The 22613-nt window shown below is 29.7% G+C and overlaps 1 protein-coding gene across 1 annotated transcript in view; it reads left to right on the top strand.

The window, feature by feature from the left end:
• Nucleotides 1-22613, top strand: part of LOC142323919 (transducin beta-like protein 2) — a 254531-nt gene that overhangs the window by 122309 nt on the left and 109609 nt on the right. The window contains exons 4-6 of the mRNA XM_075364288.1: nucleotides 4580-4766; nucleotides 6538-6723; nucleotides 14414-14602. Of these exons, the coding sequence (XP_075220403.1) occupies nucleotides 4580-4766; nucleotides 6538-6723; nucleotides 14414-14602 (562 nt within the window). The remainder of the gene's footprint in view (nucleotides 1-4579; nucleotides 4767-6537; nucleotides 6724-14413; nucleotides 14603-22613) is intronic.

Raw genomic sequence — 22613 nt, 5'->3', positions numbered from 1 at the left:
GTAGTACTGCCGTGTTGCATAAATGACTCAAGCGTGGTTTAATTGTTGTTATGCCTATGCAGGTTTGATGCTGCTAGGTAAGTTACTTTATCACTGCCCTGCCATTAACCATGCCTGCTCTGCTTTCTGTTTGCACCATACGCACGGCGAAGGAGCTGGATGACAGTTTACCAAATGAGGATAACATTGAGCATGCACGTGACATTGTTTTCTTAGACAGACAAGTAACTATTGATGAAGTGGCACATCATCTGCAAATTAGTCACGGTTCTGCCTACAAAATCATCCACAACAGACTAGGGTTTCATGAAGTCTGTGCAAGATGGGTCCCAAAACAACTCGCACAGTTGCATAAACAAACACGCTTGGACATCTGCCAAATAAGTTTGGATCGCTATGGTAACGAACAGGACATCTTCTTCTGGATCCATCATTATGAGCCGGAGAGTAAACGACAGAGTATGTAATGGAAACATCCAAATTCGCCCTGCAAAAAATGTGTAAGACCCAACCATCTGCAGGAAAACTTATGCTTATGTTTTTTTGAGACACAAGGCCCAGTACTGGAACATTATGAGGAAAGGGGCATGACAATAAATAGTGTGCGTTACAGTGAGATGCTTACTGCCAAGCTGAAGCCTGCAATTTGAAGCAAACATCGAAGACTGCTGTTGAAAGGTGTTGTGTTGTTGCACAACAATGCCCGTCCACATACTGCTGCCCACACTGCTGAAACACTCCAGAAACTCAACTTTGAATTGCTGGCTCATCCTCCATATAGTCCTGATCTTGCCTCTTCTGACTACCACTTGTTAGGTCTACTCAAAGTTGCATTAAGGGACAAAGTTGATTTACCTCAGACTAAACAGTGAAAGAAGCGGTGCATTCCTGGTTTGCAGCTCAACCAAAACCTCCTTTATGAGGGCATCAGGAAGCGTGTGCAACGATGGACTAAGTGTGTTGAAATGCAAGGGGACTATGTTGAAAAATGATAACTATAAAATTTGAAAAAAAAAATCTATAACTATATTGCGGATAATAATTGACTTATCCTCATAAATGTTTGTTAGAAAAGCATATAGAGTTCTCACACTTGTCATCTTTATTATACTTCTCTGACTTCCATGACAGATTGGTTATCTTTTCTACCTTTCATCTAGAATGTTCTGGATTCAAATCCCTAGTCAGGGTTGGTGTTTTTCATACACTACAAAATAAAAAAAATTATTATTATTATTAAACAGTTGTGATGTAATTTGTCTAATGTTAATGATTTTTTCTTTTTACCCGTTTTTTATTAAGTGCCATCTATTGATACAGTCAAACAATTGCTGAATTCCAACAAAATGTAGTTATCTTACTATAGTGAAATTTTGTCATGCATTTATTAAATTCAGCAATTGATAGATTATCTAACTGAAAGATATTGATGAGAGATTTTTTGTTTAAAGTATTTTTACCATACTGGAATATTTTTGCAAAACAAAACCATGAATGAGATTTAGGACCTACATTATTAGTATTAGTTTAAGGCAACCTATAATGATAAAATGAGTTAAAGAAAATTTTTTTAAAGAAAATTTTTTTAAAGAAATCTTGGGCTTATGTTTATATTTCAGTTTTACTTAGTAGAGAAAATTACAAATGTAAACATATATGATCTGTAATATTATTGTAGGATATAATCTGTTTCCTTCTCAGAATGATGGTGATTTAAATGCAATGTTCCCCATAGAAAGGGATAGATTAACTTACTGTTTACACCATCTATCTTCATCTTATGTCGGCAAAGCCCACAAAGTATCTGAGTTACCAGTGACATTGATCAGAATGATATCACTTTTAGAACTAAACATTGTTCGCATTTTGAAGGGCATTATACCGATAAATTCAACTAGTATAACCAGTTCAGTGAAGAAAGCAACAGAAAACCACTTCATTCGACAACTTCCATAGCAACCTTGTTATGGGATGTTTGTTATATTTGGAATTGGCCATAGCATTTTCATAAATATCTTGTGTTTCACGTCAGATTATTGACAACTATTTAAGATTGTCGCACCTAAAATATATAATTTACGTAGAAAAGAAAAAGAAAAGTTCTCATGAAACAGAGTTCATTCAACACATTTACTACATTGAGTGACTTTTGTTACTCAATCTGAACCTTTTTATTATAAATTAAATAATACGTTTTTCCTAAATGGCTGTGAATAGAGACTTTGACTCAAGAAAGTGAATAGATGGTTTCTAAAGGTAATATAAGTAATTGGTTAATAAAAATAATTTAGGTAAGGTATATATTGGTATATATAGCCCGTGTCTTAGCAGAAGTCTTATTAAACATTGCAGGTGAAGAGCAACGTATTTACTATATAAATTAAATCATCTATGTGGTAGATGGATTTTCATACAGTTATCCATCCATTAAGTTTTTCTTTCCTGAGATAGGTCCCTTGTCCTGAGTTCCTCCATTCATTCTCTTCTACTTTTGTTAAGATTTTTCAGTTCCTGATAGCTCCTATTTTCTTTCAGATGTCTATAATATTAACGATAAAATAAAATATTTTTTCATCAACAAAACATTTTTTAATATATAAAATAATATTAAAAATATATTAATTTTTTCAATCCTCTTTTCTTTATATCTTCCAATGATCCTTCTCGGACCATTTTAATCAAGGTCCACTTTTCAATTATTCATAGCCTTCCTTTTAGGTAGATTTCATAAGAAAGCTACCTATTATAATGGGTACCATGATTCGACTTCTGGAAAATTTTGACATATCTTCACGTTTCACATCCCCAGACTCCAAAAACCACTGTCAGTTCAAAAGTGTATATTTATATTTACATTTATATATATATATTCATCATGTACACTTTCTTATGTACATGATAACTGCCGTAATTTTACGCCAATCACTTTCAAATTGATACACAAAATATAACAACCCAAATTCTCAGTTGAGTTTGTTAATGGGCAAAATCGGACCATGGGGTTGGAAATGAGGAGGCTTTATCAAAAAAACAAAATATCACTAACTTTCTTAAGTTAAATATTGAATTCGTTTAAAGTTCCTACTATTCTTTGGATAAGAGCCTAAATCTTAGGTACGTAAAATTTTTTGATATCACCAACCATTGGCCCAGGGCGTGGAAAAAATGGGGTTTTGAAGACAAAAAAACATATATCCCTTAATAGGCATAATATTGAATCGGTTTAAAGTAGTCATTAGTCCTCTAAACATTACCAAAAACCTTTGTCTGAAACAATTTTTGATATAACCAAGCCTTATAGCAAGGGATAACCAAAATGTTGCTGGAATTGTAAGATGGGGGCTTGTCATATGCTAAACAAGTGAAAATTTTTTGTAACATGCAACCATTGTCATATTGAGTAAATTTAAAGTTTTTCTTAACTTTAAGGTGGACATTTTTTTAACCCCTACTTAGCATCGGTGATATCTACCTCCACCTTCTGGCGTGCTGAAACGGGTTTTTTTACTTTTATCGTAGTAGCCATGTTTTATGCAGAAATGTACTCCAAACATTATAATTCTCAAGTTGGTTCAAGCAAAATGATATTAATCAAATTCTCACAAACTGCTAGTATTTTTATATTAAATATTGTAATACATTTCATGCAAATAAAACTATTGCATAAGTATTAAATTATAATAAATACATGGTTTATAATATTTAATTATTAACATGATAATATTTATTTTGGTTTTTAAAAATATTTATTAAAAGATGATAACTATTCTAATATTTTTTTTTTAAATGAGGTAAAATTATTATTATTAATACAGAATTATTACTAATTGTTTTGCTTTCCAAAACAAAACAATGATTCAGCATATATGTATACAATCATGTAAGACCTTCCATTTGTTTAAAAATGTTTTAGTAAGTGATAGTATGGTTAGTATAAAATAAACAAAAAAATATTGACTAATGGGGTTATATCATTTTTTTTTTTACATTACAATTACAGGCTATATGATTATTCTTATTTTAATTGGCATTGTACCGTAGATACATATGTATTATAAATATGTAATACATAAATATTTTTAATTTTTTTTTTTAAATATGGTAGTCAGCTTAATGTTTGTGTAATGTTTTGTATGTTTTTTTTTTTTTTTTTACTTTAGTGCTGTTAGGTTGAATCAGCTACAAAATTAAATCTGATTATTTTTTTAATAAATATCTAGACTGTATAAAAGCAGTTGGCAGTTTATGAAAACTTGAGAAAAGAAAATCCTCATGATATAAAAATAAATTTAATTGTCCATTTAATAAAATATGAAATAGAAGAGGTTTTGCCCAAGCAACTTATGAAAGACCAGAAATATATTTTAAGTACCCAAAGTAATTAAGTCATAATTTACAGCCTTAATATTAAATAATAGCACCAAAAAAATCATCTCTTCATACCAAATAAAATTTTTGCTCTGGTTTTTCCTATCCAGAAGCTTTTAACCATCAGATTATGAGAAATTTAGAAATTTTTGTGTATGATGATTGGATACTTAAATAAAATTTATTTATAAGATTATTTTATGTATTTCAGATTCATGTTGAGGATACAATCGGTGTTGGTATATCTGTGACTGGTAAATACATGATGAGTTGTTCTGGTGGTACACAATTAACCATATGGGATTTAAAAGGAACACTTCTTGCTACTGTTGATACTTATCTGATCAATACATATAGAGCCCGACTTTCACCATGCGGTAGATTTGTTGCTGCATCAGGTAAATGCTTAATTCATTTTATAGTTTTTTAATCTTTTAGATAGATTTCATGAGACAGCTACCTATTGTAATGGGTACCATGATTTGACTTCCGAAAAATTTTGACATATCTTCACGTTTCACATCCCCCAAAACCACAGTCAGTTCAAAAGTTTATATATACATTTCCCTTTCTAGTGGACACAATAACTGTCAATTTTGCGCCAATCACTTTCAAATTGATACATAAAATATAACGACCCAAAATCTTGGTTGATTTCATTAATGGGCAAAATCGGTCCATGGGCGATGAAATGGGGGGGGGGGGGGCTTTTTCGAAAAAACAATATATTGCTATAACTTTCTTATTAAGTTAAATATTGAATTCGTTTAAAGTTCCTATTATTCTTTGGATAAGGGTCTAAAACTTATGTAAGTAAAATTTTTTGATATCACCAACCATTGGCCCAGTGGGTGAAAAAAATGGGGTTTCGAAGAGAAAAAAAAATCATACCTCCCTTTATAGGAACAGTATTGAATTGGTTTAAAGTGGTCGTTAGTATTCTAAACATTATCTAAAACTTTTGTCTGAAACAATTTTTGATATGACCAACCATTACGGCAAGGGATGACCAAAATGTTGCTGTAATTGTAAGATGGGTGCTTGTCGTATGCTATACATGTGAAACTTTTTTTTACATTCAACCATTGTCATATTGAGTAAATCTGAAAATTTTCTTTGAGATGGAAATCTGTTTTATCTCCTGCTTAGCACCAATGAAATCTACCTCTGCCTTCTGGTGTGCCGAAAGGGATTTTTTTATTTTCATTTATACAAATTCTATTGAATTAAATATTGTTATTGATTTAGTTGGGATTAATGGGTTGTCTGATAAACTGATTGCTTTTTCTCTGTTACAATACCCTCTCAATGATTTGCTACCACTCTATTACAAGTTACATAAATATTTGAATGCAAATGGATTACTCTATTTCTTTTAATATGGGTGGGTTGCTGACTGCAATTTTTGTTGTCTTTTTTAAAAGAGCCTAATCACAATAACTCCTCCAAAACTGGTAAATTTGGTTGGTTTTAAGTACAGCTTAACTCAAGAGTTTTGTGGCCGACTTGTATTTAGTATGTTACTTAGGTTTTTCAACTACACCTTAAACTAAAGCAAGTTATTTTACTGATTGATGAGTTATATCTCATTTTCTATTGTAATGAAAAAATCTTTGATGTGGAATGAAAATCATGGGAAAATTTCTTTTGCAAATAAATTATTTATCAATTTAAAAAAAAAAAAAAAAATGAAATAATGCTAATAATTAATCAACAGAAATAGTGTCAATTACATAACATTTTGTAGATTATTAAAATGTAATACATTCCTATGTCACTTATAACAACCTATATCACTGTTTTTAATTTTTTATTTATAGGATTTTTTGTATCACATATATAAAATTGATATTAAGGCTATGATTTTTTTTAAATATGTTCTAAAAATAAAACCAAATCAAGGGTGGCAAGATTGGATTCATTAAGGCTTATCAGTCTACAAAGTATTACTTTAAAGAAAAATAAGAATTAATTTTATGATTTACAATATCCTTGAAAGTTAATTCCAGCCTTTATCATCTATCATTTTCTGAAATGATACGTCTGTAATGTCTTTTTTTTTTTACTAAATAAATTATGTATTTCTTTTTTTTCTGTGCTATTTTAAATACTTCAGAGTTTTAATTAAAAAAGATAATTTTTTTAATGTGTATTTTCTGTTTTATTTAGGATTTGCACCTGATGTTAAGGTATGGGAAGTTGTGTTTAGTAAAACTGGTGAATTTAAGCAAGTGTCAAGAGCGTTTGAATTAAAAGGTCATTCTTCAGGGGTTTATGATTTCGCATTTAATTCAGACACATCAAGAATGGCAACTGTTTCGAAAGATGGAACTTGGAAAGTGTTTAATGTTAGAAGTAAGTTTTTTTTTTTTAAGTAAGTAGTTAATACCTTATAGTTTCCAATACAGTTTCTTTTGTTGTGTAATTTAGGATGACTAGTCATTAGAAGTATTGGTAATTGAATCCAGGCAATAAAAGAACAAAAATGAAGATTCTTTTTTATTATAATAACTATTAGTTTAACTTCAAAATTTGAAACTGAGTCCTGTAGTGTCAAAGAAACAGTTTTATTAATGCTTGATTAACATGAATGTTTAACTATCAACTCATGTTGGCTTAATGGTTCTATAGACAATTGGAGGAAATCATTTCCACTATGCAAATTTTTCATCAAGAAAGTAAAATTATCAGTCGTATGAAATAATCATGTATTTGAATGAGGTAAATATTGTATTCCTTTAGAACAAAAAAAAGCTAAATGATTAATTAAACAGAAAAGATACCAAAACACAATAACTTTTTTTTTTTACTTATCTTAACAAATTAATTTTTAGTAATTACTGTAGAACAGCTTTACATATACAGGGTTTTCAACAACAACAAAAATCGTAGCTTCATTCAAAAAATTCAAAATGATATTCAGCTTGTATCTTTTCAGGAAAGAAATTCTCCGATAGATCCACAGGTAACCACACAACAACAAATTATATTAGGCTTACAGGTCCGTCATTGCCAGCATGGGCCTAACGATGTCTGCCATACAATTTGGAAAGAACTTGCAAATTGGGGGAAAGGAGAAATGATAAGAAAAAAAAGATTGATTGTGAGGAAGGACAAATTATTATCAATAGAGATTTACAGTATGAGACTAGCACCCTACCACAAGATTGTTTCAAGGTCACTTTGTAGCACTGTTCCTCTTCATCATTCCAAAAATTGAGAGAGTTTTATTCAGGATGAAAGCAGCAAATTTCTGATTAATGATCTTGTGTTGATGTTGGAATTTTTTCTTCCAAAAATTAAAAAATATTGTCAGATAAGAATGCTAGAAGATTTTCATAAAATATAACCCTCATCCATCATGCAATTCATTGTTTGCTTGTTAAGATTTCTAAACGAACTAAAAATTGTTCAACCAGCACCCCTCCTTTAGAATTATTGGTCTTGAAGAAGGCCTACTCTACCATTGTAATACAAATTGATTATATAAAATAGGTGCTAACTAATAAAACCTTATTAAAATCAGTTTCAGTTTCAAATATTACTGCACAGTTTATTTTTTTTTTAAGAAAAGCAATTTTAAGATCTAATAATGAAAATAAAAACCAAACAGATCATTATGAATAGTTATTTGAACATTTTTCAATACATTTTTAACAGTAATGAATATATATTACAGTAGACCCCACTTTACTATCATTCTGTATTACCATTTAATTAATTAAAAATAAGTAATCAATGGCTTCACAAGTATTAAAACATATTACCATTGCCTCTTTTATTCTAAAATTTACCCCCTTTCTTCTGAGTGAATGCTCTTGCATTCCAATGGTTCTGTAACTGTTTTATTTTCAGTGTATTTTACATCCCAGTCAGGAATGCACTGGTGCTGGAATGCCATTCCAGTACTGCTTTTTGGGAGAAATAAAACATTGTCCTCCTTTCACATAAAATTAGTTTTAACTTAAAGTCTGTCCTATGTTTTATTGTAACATTAATTATTAATTGTTATCATATTTCTTAATGAAAGATATTATCACTTCCTTAAATGGTGTGTGATGAATTCATCTAACGAATGTTCATATATTGAATGTTTTTGTGGATATTAAAATTACTTGGTTTGATTCCTAACCCTGACTTCACTTTCATTTTCATTGATATATTATTAATAAATTTTGAGCTGATAAAAAAATAATCTAAATTATAATAATTAAATTATTATAATTGAAAAACAAAATATTTTGATATTAAAAATGTGAAACTAAATAACATAGCCACAAAAAGCAAATTACCACATTCTCCTACAAGTAATATTACAAGAAATGACTAGTATTTTAAAGAAGTAAGAAATTTTATACCAATGCTATTAAAGAAAAACAAAACAAGAAAATTTCCTACTGAAAGATATTATAATTTTTTTAAATGGATTAACTATCAAATGGACTCACCTTGTATGCCCCAACTGTTAAGGTTGAGCCGATTTTTGCAAATACATAATTTTCAAAATCAATATTTTAGAGTTTAAGCAAACTCTAAATTTTAGGTTGTAAGAGCATGGTTTAACTGATGACATTATGTATCTTAAAAGATGGTTAGATTAATTTTGAATATGAATCACAATACTAACTGTTGAATTCCAGACGATGTAAGGGTAGTTGTTTTAGTTGATGATGGTTCTAACATGTTAGCTAAAAGTCATTCAGCTCATTTGATATTCAGTGTCACTGAAATAGCCCTCTTTTGAAAACATATTGTACCACAGATGTATGTATATAGCCAAATAAAAAAAATATATACCTTCCGATTTCAATACTGTGAAAGCCAATTGTCGATGTTTTTAAATAGAATATGATTATTCAATTAAGTTACTTTTTTCTGAAACAGTTACGTGAAGGGAGGTCTTTCTGTTTGTGGTTTAAACAATGTTGCTCTCAACCCCAAGGCATTTTTTATACTTATATGACCACTGTCAGCAACCAGTTAAATCATTTTACTGGAAATTGACTGAACAAATTCTAATCAATTATAGTATCACCATTAATTATACTGTCACCAGTATTTACTTGTTTATTTGTAATATAAAGTACTCAAGTAAAATCACTGAATTAAAGTTGAATAGTGAGTGTATAAATAAATGTACCTTTTGTTTATTAAAATAGAGTAAAAATCTTCTACTTAATGGAAACAATTAACATAATGTAATGTTTGCTACAGAAATTGTTCATTTTTTTGTTTTTTTACACAATTTTGATAGTTCTTGTACACTATCAGAGTCATTCTTATGGGTGTGAAACATGCAAAGCATCTGAAGTACATGTGGTATTATTTACTTGGCATTTTCTCCCAACAGTGATGTTCATTTCTGTTGAAAATCCTGTAGAGAATAGAGTGAAGACATCACTTACAGAGTTGCATTTCATTGGGTTTGGCATGCAACAGCAATACTCAGGTTAGTGTAGAAGACGATTGGAAACCACTTCACGCCTCACTTTTCCTAGTTAGTTTTATTAAGTGTTGTCTATTATTCTTGAGAATGGCTATGCCATTTTTAAAAGTGATGAATGTCTCATATCAGATCTCACCTATAACCGTTTAGTTATGGTACTTAACAGATCAGTTAAAAAAGAAATTACAGTGAGTGTTTCTAATAAAATTAAATGAAAGTGTTTTGTTTTATAAAAAAATGTTATACTTGGAATATTTTAATTAAAAAAAGTGTAAGTTCTAGGAATTTAGGAGAAGAATGTAAGTAATTATTGACAATCCCTGTAATTAGCTAATATTAGAAAAAGCTAAGAAAAAACTTTGGTTTTTCTCTGATGATTTAAACAAATTGGCATATTTCAGTAAAAATTGATTAGATACCTGGTGTCAATTTGAAAAAAAATATATATATTTTTTTTCTAATATGTTTGTTGCAATCTCTTCAACTAATTAATAATAAGCAACCTCCCCCCACCCCACATAATGGTGAGGTGAGGATGTTATTATGTATGACATATAAATGAAGTGTAGTCTTCTACAGACTCAGGCCGATTATCCCTGAGACATGTGGTTAAATGAATCCCAACCACCGAAGTACAATGTTATCCACTGTCTAATATTCAAATCTGTATAAAAGCAACTAATTTTTACTAGGATTTGGGCCTCAGAATCTTTGAATTCAGAAATCAGCTATTAAACAACTAATTTGCGATGATGAAAAAACACATACATTTATACATGAAATCAGTTTTATATTAATCATAAAAAATGGACAAAAAAAACATTGAATTTAACCGTGCACTTCTCAAAGTCAAGTACTTGACTTGAAATTTAGTTGCATAAAATGAAAGAATATTCTGAAATAGCAATAAAATGAAATAGTTTGAAAGGGTAGCAAAGAATAAAAGAAATAATAGACAATAAAAGAAAAAAATAACTACAGTAATTAATTTTATATGATCTCTATACTCTATTTGATTTTATTTAGATTTCTATTTTAACACTAAAATTATTTCACAGTACTTGGTAGACTTTAGACTGAAATATAAATTTTGTAGAACAATATGTATTATTGTTCTCTTAATAAGAAAAAACTTATATTATTCTTATAATTGATAATTTATCATGATTTGAAAGCTTACACTATACTGTTCTGAAACAAACAGTATGTTTTAAACAATAAAATTTCAGTACATTATATATTAATATGATCTTTTGTTAATATAGATGACACATTCTATCTAGAATTAAAGTTAATATTATTAGTTACCGCTCTGATTGCTTTTAATTCCTTCATTAGCTGATCATGATAAATTATCGAAGAATATCTCTGCCGATCTTGGTTGTGGAGCGGTAGTCTCTCGGCCTTTCATTCAGAGGTCCTGGGTTCAAATCCTGGATAGGCATGGCATTTTTCATATGCTACAAAATTCCATTTCCATATTCCATGTAAAGCTTCAAAGCTCCTGTGTAATTTCATCTACCAAAAAATAAATAAAATAATATTTTAGTTATCTGATATTTTTTAATCCTAATTATTTTGGGTTATAAACACTTTAATATATAATTATAGGCTAAAATATCAGAAATTTTGTTTTAATGTTAACTGATTTCAAAAAAATCTTTCCATAAAACAGAATATCAATTTTATTTAAATTGTGTGACTAAAGCCATTCAGATAAATACGATGTTTTTTTTACCACTTTTTGCTCATAAATTTCTCCACTCAGCCTGACCGTTAGGTAATATGTTATCAGAGAAGGACATGGAAAATTACACTTTTATTTCATAAGTAATACCTGTAACCATTTTTTGAAATGAATATTTAAATTTAATGTAAAATTCCTGTTTGTGTTTATCTTTTTATTTTTAGGCATTGACTGGTAATGTGTTTGCTCATAAATGCCACTTAGATACAGTACACTCAGCCAAATGAAAACTGCACTCAACATTATTTAACTTTATCTATGGTAACCTATTTATTAAATTTGGCTTTGATCATTGGCATTTAATCCTTCCATTACACCCTTTCATTCTCATGATGTTCTCCCTAAGCTATTTCCTTCGTTTAAGAATCATCAAGTTGTAAGTTTTGCATGTTTTTTAATACGTGCTGTTTACCATAATTTCTTGTTACTATTATTGTGATGCTATATACTGTTAATTCTTATGCTTAAAAAAATGTTTTTTATACTGTTTGTTGGAATTTTTATTCCTTTCATCTGGCTGTAAACCTAGTTTCAATTCAGCAGTTATTTTGCTCATTTTTTGACCAATCATTCCTGCAATAGTTCTGTTAATTAAATTCTTATAGCCAAAGAACACTGTTGATATAGGTTTTCAGATGCACTAATATAAATATTTACTGTATTGAACTCAGTATCAGATGTGATCCATGATGATGTGAATCATTAACCTAACTGATTTTTTGACCAATTATTAGAGTATTAGTGAAGAAATAAATTATTATGGCTGTATTAGATTGTTAATTAACAATGAGAATGGGTGTATATTATTAAGTGTGCATATTTTATATTGCTCTGCTGTTTTATTTTTGTTTGATATAAATGTTCGTTTCTATATTGGCTGTATGTCTGTTCGTATTATATGCTCATTGGTCTCACAAATTCTGTAGCCAAATTTTATTTAATGCTATTAACCATTAAAAACAATTTAATAAATTGAAAATACTTTTGTAAAAGAATTATTATGAATGCTAGAGCATTCACAATGTTTTATATGTAGGTTAATATTTTTAAGGCTTCATTTCTAAGAAAAAATCAGACTACACAAGAATGGTAATAAGAGTGAGATGTAACCACCAGTATGTGTTGGATTGGTGCAGATGGTTAGCTCTTGTGTGCGAGGTTAATAATTCAAGGCTAGTCAAATTATTATTTTTTTTTTATTAATGCTGATGGCTCCTTGATCATTTCCCTACCCTAATTCTATTGTTCCCATTTTATTATAAAAATCACATGGATGTAACAAATTTCAAGAACAAGGACTGTAGCTGTCTTCTGTCCCCAAACCAAGAAAACTATGATTAATATCGGGAAACTTCTAAAATATCATACATGTTATCAAAACCATTTAGTTAATACGTTGTATAATTTTACTTAATCCAATCCATGAGTAATGGTTATTAAAATAATTGCAGTTAAGGATTATTAAAAAATATATTTAAAATTATTCATGAAAACTATTTCTTTGTACAGACTTTCAATTTTTACTTAAATATTTGTTTAAAGGCTACAGAGATAAAATTTCAAAAAGTTTCTCTAAAGATTAATTTATTATTTTTATTCTCATCACTTTCTAAATATTACTTTCAGAAAGTTAGCCACAGCGGCTCATTGATTATGATAGACACTTATCATAACTAGTTGATGAGTGTTGTGTTTTGCATCTGTCTTGCTGTTGTATTGTGTGTTCCTTCTGTGGTGGTGATGTTGCATCTTGCATTACACACCTGTAAATTATAAAGTAAAGGCTTGCATTAGCTTGTAGTTCTAAATCGAATTTAAACGTTTGTAGTGTTATTATAATATTTGATTGTACTTTAAGTATCTACTAGAAATTCTTTTCTTTTTTGTTTTCTACATTTTCAAATTTATAGTACATGTTAAATGAATACGCCTACCTTTAATACAATGTAATTTTATTATTAAATGGACTCTGTAGAAGTAGGTTTATTTTTAAATTAAACAACTTTTTCTGTAAATATATTCTGTGAAAGTTATTATTTGGACAGCCTCCATCTTTTTCAGTACTGAACATATTTCTATGTTTATCTATAAACAATGAACTTCTTCCCTCAATATACGTTGGCATCATTTATTCATCTAGCTTTTTCCTTCATGGTCCTCTTTATTTCTATTTCTGGTCCTCGATATTTCACCTGCACTTTTATCTCAACATTTCTCATTTTTTATATTGTCCATCAATTTCACTTTTCTTCTTTATCAATTTGTCCTTTCTTCTCTATAACCATATTTCAAGTCTTTCCGACTACTTGGCCTTCTTGTTTCTGATTGTCAAAACTACAGATCCATTGACCATACTCCATCAAACTCTTGACAAACCTCCTCCATAAATTTAATCCTTTCTCTGTATAAATTTAATCCCAATCCATGTGACCAAACTTCCCAAAGCTTTGATTTCCCTTTTATCTAATCCAGCATTTGCTGGACAAACTGTTCTAGTAATTTCTTTCCAGTAATTAATAATGCCTTTTTCCTTTCCAACTTTTGTCACTACCTTCTTACAAATATAAAGATGGTGTTGTAATCCAGTGACCTTATATTTACTGAACCTGCCTAATTCCTCCTTCAATACCTGTTATTTCATTTCATCACTTACTTTTTTATTGTTTGTGTCATGTTCAGTTTCTTTACCATTCTTCTGTTCTTCAAATTTACACCGATCACTAAATTATTACCAAATTATTACATGCACTACATCATTTACATTTTATATAACTGAATTGCTTTCTTTACTACTGCATGATATGCTTAAGTTTATAATTCTATTAATTATTAATATTGCTTTATGATTTCAGTTGAGTTTGAAAAAGGTGAAGATCCACATTTATTGTTGACCAGCCAGTATAAATCTAGCAACAGTCCGATTGTTAATTTATCATTATCACCAAATGGTGAAGTTGTTGCAATATCAAGTGGTTCCACCTTAATGTTTTTTAGTGCTGTTAGCGGACAATGTGATAAAATTATACATGATGTATATACAGGTATGTTCATATTTTATTATTTTCATAAAGTTATAAGCAATGATTTTAAATTATTATATTCACTTAATGAATTGGGGTGGAAGTATTCAATCGATAACAGATTAAAATAATAACTCAAAAATGTAAGTTTTGTGAAATATTTCTTGATGATAGTGCAGGTGATGTCTAATTCTGTAATTTTCATTAACATCAACCATATTACATTTGATAGATTTTTATTTTTTATTTAAAATGTTAATATCTGCAGTAGCTTAACTGCATTTGATTTACACAAATAAGTAAAGTTCAGATGTATGGGGTAGACTAAAAGGTAATAAAAGAACAAGTAAAGGCGGGATGATTCAAGCATCTCATCTGTATAAATACACTATTAACTACAACACCGGGTGACGATAATACAAAAGCGCTTTTTGACCAGAAAATCTCTCCCAAAAAGTCAGATATTCTTCAAAAATTTAAATGTGATCTTCCACCTATGTCATACTCGGCTATTTCCTAACCACAAAAGCGGCATCAAGGGTAATTTACATCATTTCAGTACAAACAAAGAAAGCAGTATAATCAATTATCAAGAACTAGTTCCCTGAATTCTTTATTAACAGCATACAAGAATTGTCATAATTGGTGAAAGTGTATCCAGTTGGATGATGATTAGGTAATAGATAAATAACTATTTTTATTTGTAATAGTTAATTTTTTCTGTAGATAATCAATATTATTTCACCCTAACCTTTTTTAAATTTTTGGAGAACAGGTTTGCTACTTTTAGCTGTAGTTTGTGATCCAGTTGTGGAGATGTCAAGTAAGAAATTCCTAAAGAATATTGGCAAATTGTGAAAGGTATTCCAGATTATTTTAATACTATTGCATCTCCATTCAATATTCTTAACTATAAAATTTGATAATTTTAAGTTCATTTACTTCTAATGACTACATTTTCTCACTTGCCATTTGTTTTGTCATTGTTTGAAATTCCAGCCCATTCTTGAATTTTTTTATATTTAATAACATAACTCATTTCTAATTCAACATAAATAAGTCATACACAATATAATTTAATTTTATGTTTATCTTTATGTGTCTTTTAATAGAACATGTGATTTTTATTCATTATTTTCTCATTCTGATCTCCATATTTGATTTTGCTTCCATCCTGGTGTGATTTGTTTACACGCACAAACATCTCTTATTTTCTTGTTTAGTATTATTATTATTATTATAAATATTTGTTTTATTTAAATTTTAAGAGGTATTAACTGTTTAAATCGTTGGTCAATAAAAAATACCAACAAAGTATAGTAAAACTGTACTCAATGTTGTTTTGACATTGTGATTTATGGGAACCTTAAATGTGGCTTTGGTATTTTTATTTTACCTTATTTTTTATCCTTTAATTTTCAAGATGCTACTCCAGACATTTTTTATATTACAAAGCAATCAGGTTTTAAGAATGCTATTTACTGTCATACTCTGGCCTATTAATATAATTCTTTGGAGGATGATAATGGACGTGACTAAAAGATAAATAAATGAAACTGAGTTAGAATTAACATGTAAGAAATAATTCTTCCTTCTCATCTATTAAACTATTAATAATCTTATCTCGTATTAATTAATAAATTATGCATTCATATTTGAATAATAAAGTTACGTACAATTTTTTAAGTCAGATGATGGTAGAGGCAACTGCACAATGTCTGTTCAAAAGTTATACAAATACAATCTTTTCTTAACAGGCAGCTGGAGTCAAGAGATATGCATAACCTTCTTTGATAAAGTGCATAGCTAATCTTCTTATGAATGCATTGTTTATTTTTTAGCCTTGTTGATTAAATCAGTCCACTGTCCTGTAGTCATTCAGCACAGTCTTATTAAATGCTTTTAATATTATATCATTCTGTATATAACGATGGAATATTTTGTACAATGCTGCTTCATTAAGTTTTGATAAATTTTCTGAGATACACAAAATTACTATACTATATATTTAAGAGTTAGCAAGCATTCAATGATAATCAATGGAATTTATACGAATAAAATAATGATAGAGCTTGTCTAATCACTTATGAGTATTGCTTTTTTGTGGCAGACGTTCCATAATTGTTACCTTAATCGTAGTAGTTTATGATCATTATAGTAATAGTTAATGTCACAATATATTTCATAATTAATTTATAAACATGATAGCTAACGTTCAGATCCATTGGTATAACAAATACTTAGTTATACCTATACTAGTTATACTAGTTTTGTTGAAATCATAAATTTACATACTATAGTTTATACTGTTTTAAGAACTTCTAACAATAACAATAGTTGACTATTTATAGCTTCACAGTTCCTTTCATTTAATTATTGATTTAATATGATTGTCATATTACCTTATCATTATATTAAATTTGACTGAAATAGTTAAACAGTTAACAATATCATTTTAGTAATAGTATATATTGTTGGTTAATGAATTTATACTGTTAGAGGTGTTATTCAAATATTTTATTTTAACCTAAATAATTATTTTAATGTATAAACTATATCATATGTTATGTTAAAACTTATCTTTGTATGAACTTAAATTGAATCTTATTAAAAAATTAAAATATTCAGTATGAGGAAAAATAAATAATCAGTAGTAGTACGAGGTGTGTGAGAAAAGTAATGAGACTGACTTTTATTTACCAAACTTTTTATTTTTTTTCAAACAACAATATTATCCCCTTCAAAGTAGTTCCCTTGGGCAGTTATACACTGGCGGAGTCGTTGTTCCACTCCTGGTAGCAGTGCTGGAAGGCTTCAACTGATAGGGCTTTAAACTGGTTGGTCACAGTCTTCTGAATGTCTCCTGAGTTCCAAAATGACGTCCTTTTAAGACTTATTTCAATTTCGGGAAAAGGAAAAAGTCACAAGGACTCAAATCAGGTGAATAGGGGGTTGAGGAACTATAGGAATGCGTTTTGAGGTTAAAAATTCCCTGCTGGAAATGGTTGTGTGATATAGGGCATCGTCATGATAAAGCATCCACTTGTCTGCAATGTCTGGTATCACGCAAATCTTTCTTTTCCTGAGCCTTTCAAGGATACCTTTGTAAAACACTTTGTTGACAGTTTGTCCTGGAGGAACAAATTCTTTATGCATGATACCCCTTCTATCAAAAAAGCAAATCAGCATGGTTTTGATCTTTGATTTGCTCATTCTACATTTTTTCGGTCGAGGAGATGATGGAGTGTGCCACTCTTCGCTTTGCCGCTTTGTTTCAGGATCGTACTGAAATATCCAGGATTCATCACCTGTGATAATACGATTGAAGAATTCTTGGTCATTCTCAATCCTCTCAAGAAGATCAACACACACGTTTCTTCGATTGTCCTTCTGTTCCGTTGTGAGGTTTTTCGGCACAGATTTCAATCAAACCTTTGGCATGTCCAAATCGTCTGTCAAAATTTGATGTACGGTGAAAGTGTTTAAATTTAACTATTCACTCATTATCCTTATTGCTAAACGACAGTCTATCTCACAAGAACCCTTACATGCTCAACATTTTCGTCAGATTTTAAAGTTGAAGGTCTCCCTGAGCAAGGTTGATCTTCAATGTGTTCTCGGCCTTCCAAAAATGATTTGTGCCAGCGGAAAACTTGTGCTCTTGATAAGTAATGTTCCCTATAGGCCTGTTTCAACTTTTCAGAGGTCACACTCGTGGATTCCCCAAATTTTACACAAAACTTGATTGCACAACGTTGCTCTAAATTCCGATGTTCCATTTTCATTACAACAAAAACACAACTTCACTGATGGCACTGTCAAAACTAATGTGTTGGCTGAACAGATTTGAAACTCATACTGAGCATGTGGAAGGGATGAACAAACTGGTCTAGCACAGACCGGTAGACACAACGTTGCCAGATCACTCACAGTGTTACCAATCTGATTACTTTTCTCACATACCTCGTATAAGAAAATTAAAAAAAGAAGTTAATTGATATTTGAGTATGAAAAACACATGAAAGTTTTTTTTAGTTAATAAAAAGAAAATTAAAACAAGCTTTATAACCAGCAAAACTATTCATAAGCATGTCGGTTGAAAGGATTAAAATTAATTGAAAAACACAAAGATCTTTTCTTTTTTTTCACATCAAAAAAAAATTGAAAGTGCCAAAAAACCAGTTAGGGTAATTTTGATAAAACTACTATTAGATGGATAGTCCTCAATTTTGGTATGAATAAAGAATGTTTATGCCCTTTAGTTAATTGATTCAGAACTAAGAATGAAGGAATAATGGCAGGAACGATAGCAAGCAATGACAGCCGTGAAAAAAATTTAATACTATTAGATTTAAATTGCAAGAATCATAAAGAGTTTACTTTAATTGAAGAGTGTATTTTGTGTATTGTGTATTTGAATTTTTAAAACAATTAAAAAGCTTACAGAGGAAAAATCATTAAATTATCTATGTTGATGAAACTTGTTAGCAGCTATACCATAATAAAAGATGGTTACTAGGAAATTAAAATTCCACAAAAGGTCAAATAATTATTGTAGCTAATGCAGAAGATGAAGTGGGATTTTTTATAATGTTGAAATCTAATTCAAAATGTGTGTGTGTTAATCATGAAATGGTTTAATAAAACTATTCAAATTGGCTGTAGGAAAAGTTAATTTTCAATTGGATCTGAGAATAGTTGGGAAGTACCTCATGTTGTATTACAACATTAAGATCACGAGGATACCATTTTCATCTTATATATAAATTTACATCCAAACGTGGTTAAGAACTTAAAATACTATTTTTAGGTATGATATCTCAAATTTTGACTTCTATGAACTAATATTGAGTTTCTTTTATATGGTATTAAAATTGTTTATTAAACTGCCATATATGTAATTTTTAAATAATAATACTATTAATTCTAATCTTGATTGTTGGTCATCTTTCTATTTTGCCATTGCGTTATAATATTTTTATTTTTATTTTTTGTGTATTTTGCGGTAGTTAACTTATGTTTATGACAAAGCTGTCTTTTCAGTCAGTTTTACTGGAAATTATAATGGCTATATAGTGTTATTAAAATAAATAAAGTAGTATTAATTATCTAATATTTGTTACATTATTGATGAAATATTAATATAGTATTTTCATCTTCCTTCACATAATCCTGAGCAAAATAAAAAATTATAATTTGAAATATTATTCAAAATAAAAAACTTTATCTATCCATCCATCTTTGTAAGGATAGGTTGTCTGAAATCAGACAAGAAGAATAGCAAAGAAAAAGTATAATCATACCAAAAAGGTGAACAAGTATATAAAATAAAAAATAATTCAAAAACATGAAAAAAAATAGTTGAGTCCTTCATTGTTAACATTGAACATAATTTTGAATATTCCTCTTAATTGATGATGGATCAGTTAACATAGAAAAGTTGACAGTGATCTATCTTGTTTTGAAGAAGATTTTCACAGCCCTAAGTGTGATTCAGAGGGAATTATTCTTCCACCACCTTCATACGAATGATCTTGATCAAAATTGTGAACATTATATGCCATGCCCATTCGGTCCACAGCATAGTCCCCATGATGTTATCTGGGGGCACATGTATTTGGTGTTCTCCTGCTTGTGCAATAGACACATTCAGTGCATAAACGTATGCTTTAAAATACTTGTGGACCAGTAAGGAACTGGGTCAATTTGTATCCTGTTCCCCATGTCTGTGATCAGCCATCTCTGGAGGTCCAGGATCTGTAGGTCTATCTATCTACCCTTTGTCAACTGATCCTATCTGTTCTATAATTTGCAAACAAGTGATGCCTCTGCATCTGCCTTACTGTCTGTACATCGTGTCTCTCTTCCAAATGTGATGTTTTGAAGAAGTTGAACAACTTTATATTAATATAAATGATTAAATATAAAATGATAGAAGCTTAACTATGTTGTTACTTCTTTTTTGACTTGGTTATATGGAAACTGCATGAATTGTTGTTTATCTTCCAAGCTATGTCAATTCTAGATATATAGCTTTAATACAATTTTTTTTTATTGTCATCAATATCAATTAATATTTTTTTGTACTACTTCTTATTATATCCTAGGTTTATTGAAATGATCAGATTTTAAGGGTTATCTTGCCAAGATTCTTGTTGTTTCCCAATTAATATCTCTAGATGAATATTTTGCCATAATATTTATTATGTTTGTGCTTCTTTTCATAGAAACCTCTATTTTTTATATTATACTATCGTAACAGATTTAAGTATAATTACAGTCCAGAAGTTGGTCTTGCACTGGAATAGGCTACACAATATGAGACTATTAATTGAACCCCTGTGTACTTGCAGTACTTAAATTTAAATTAAATTCATTATATCTAAATATGAGTTCTGTAATTTTGCATAAAAGTTTTTATAATAGCTGATTACATTTTTAATAACCTTTGTCCTCATCAGTGATATAAATGAAGAATACATACTTATTCTAACCTAATAATATTCAGCACATATAAATTTTCATCACAAAGAAATATTTTTAAATGATTCATATCTGGTTTTTATGTTTTATTCATTTTAATTTATTTTTATAATTCATATAAAATGGATATTGTTTATTGATTTTTATCATGTTAATAGTGGAAAGTTGAAGTTGTGATAATTAGTGACCAGTTTGGTTTATTAAATGTTACAGTAAAAGGGTAGACCTGTAGACTTTTACAAGGTCCGTAAGTAAAGTAATGAGACTTAGTTTTTTTTGGCAGCCAAAGTAACAACACTGTAAAGTTACTAGTAAACATATGGTTATATGAACAGCCGATTTATATTAGGTATTAATATTTTTATTTTATTGTTACCACTTGAGACGTAAACAAACTTTTTGTGAAACAAGTTTTTCTTGTGTGTTACAAAAATGACTGTTACTAATTATGAGCAACATTGTGCAATCAAGTTGTGAAACTTTGTGAGAATGCTACTGAAACTTTTTCAAAATTGAAAAGGGCGTATGGAGATGACACTCTGTCACAAGCCCAAGTTTTTAGGTGGTTTAAAGCATTTTCAGATGGCTGGGAATCAGTTTTGTATGATTCACGCTCTGGAAGACAGTTACCGTGAAAAAGTGATGACAGTGTTGAATGAATCAGAGACTTGATACAGTACAATCGGCGATTAACTATCAGAATGATTGCGAACAATTGAATTTGAATCGTACCACAGTCCATCAAATTTTGAAAAACTAATTGGTCATGAAAAATTTTGTGCAAAGTTGGTCCCAAAAAACCTCACTGTTGAACAAAAACAACAGGGTGGAAGTGTGCTGTGATCTTCTAAGGTGAATTGAAACTGATCCTGATTTTCTAAAAAAAATGTTATTACTGATGATGAATCTTGGCTATTTCAGTACGACCCAGAAACAAAACACCAGAGCAAGGAGTGTGAATGGCACACTTCAAACTTACCATGTCCTGAAAATGTAAAAATAAGCAAATCAAAACCATGCTAATTTGTTTTTTTGATAGTAATGGCATTGTCTATAGGACAGACTGCCTAGAGTAGTTTTACCTAGAGGACAGACTGTAAATCAATATGTTTACCAAGAAATTCTTTAAAGACTGCGGAAAAGAATTGCCCATGTGAGACCAGCCATCAAAGACAACTGGATGCTGCTTCATGACAATGCACCTTGTTATACTGCACTCTCAATTAATGAGTTTTTGCAAATAAAAACATTCCTGAACATTCCTCAACCACCTTAGTTACCTTACTTGAGTCCCCATGACTTTTTCCTATTTGCGAGTTTAAAAATCACCTCAAAGGACACAATTTTGGAACGATAGAAAATATAAAAAAATGTAACCAACTATCTGAAGGATATTTCGGTTTCTGAGTATCAACACGGCTATGAAGAGTGGGAAAACTGTTTATAAAGCATTGCGTGGCTTCCTAAGGGAACTATTTCAAAGGTGATTAGAGTCCATGTATAATTGGATCATAAATAAAAAGTTTTTCTGAACCAGTCTCGTTACTTT

Source organism: Lycorma delicatula, chromosome 4, assembly GCF_047948215.1.
Source record: "Lycorma delicatula isolate Av1 chromosome 4, ASM4794821v1, whole genome shotgun sequence".
Classification (NCBI taxonomy): domain Eukaryota; kingdom Metazoa; phylum Arthropoda; class Insecta; order Hemiptera; family Fulgoridae; genus Lycorma; species Lycorma delicatula.
Note: the sequence above shows the minus strand (reverse complement) of the source record. Positions and strands in the feature narration are given on the sequence as shown.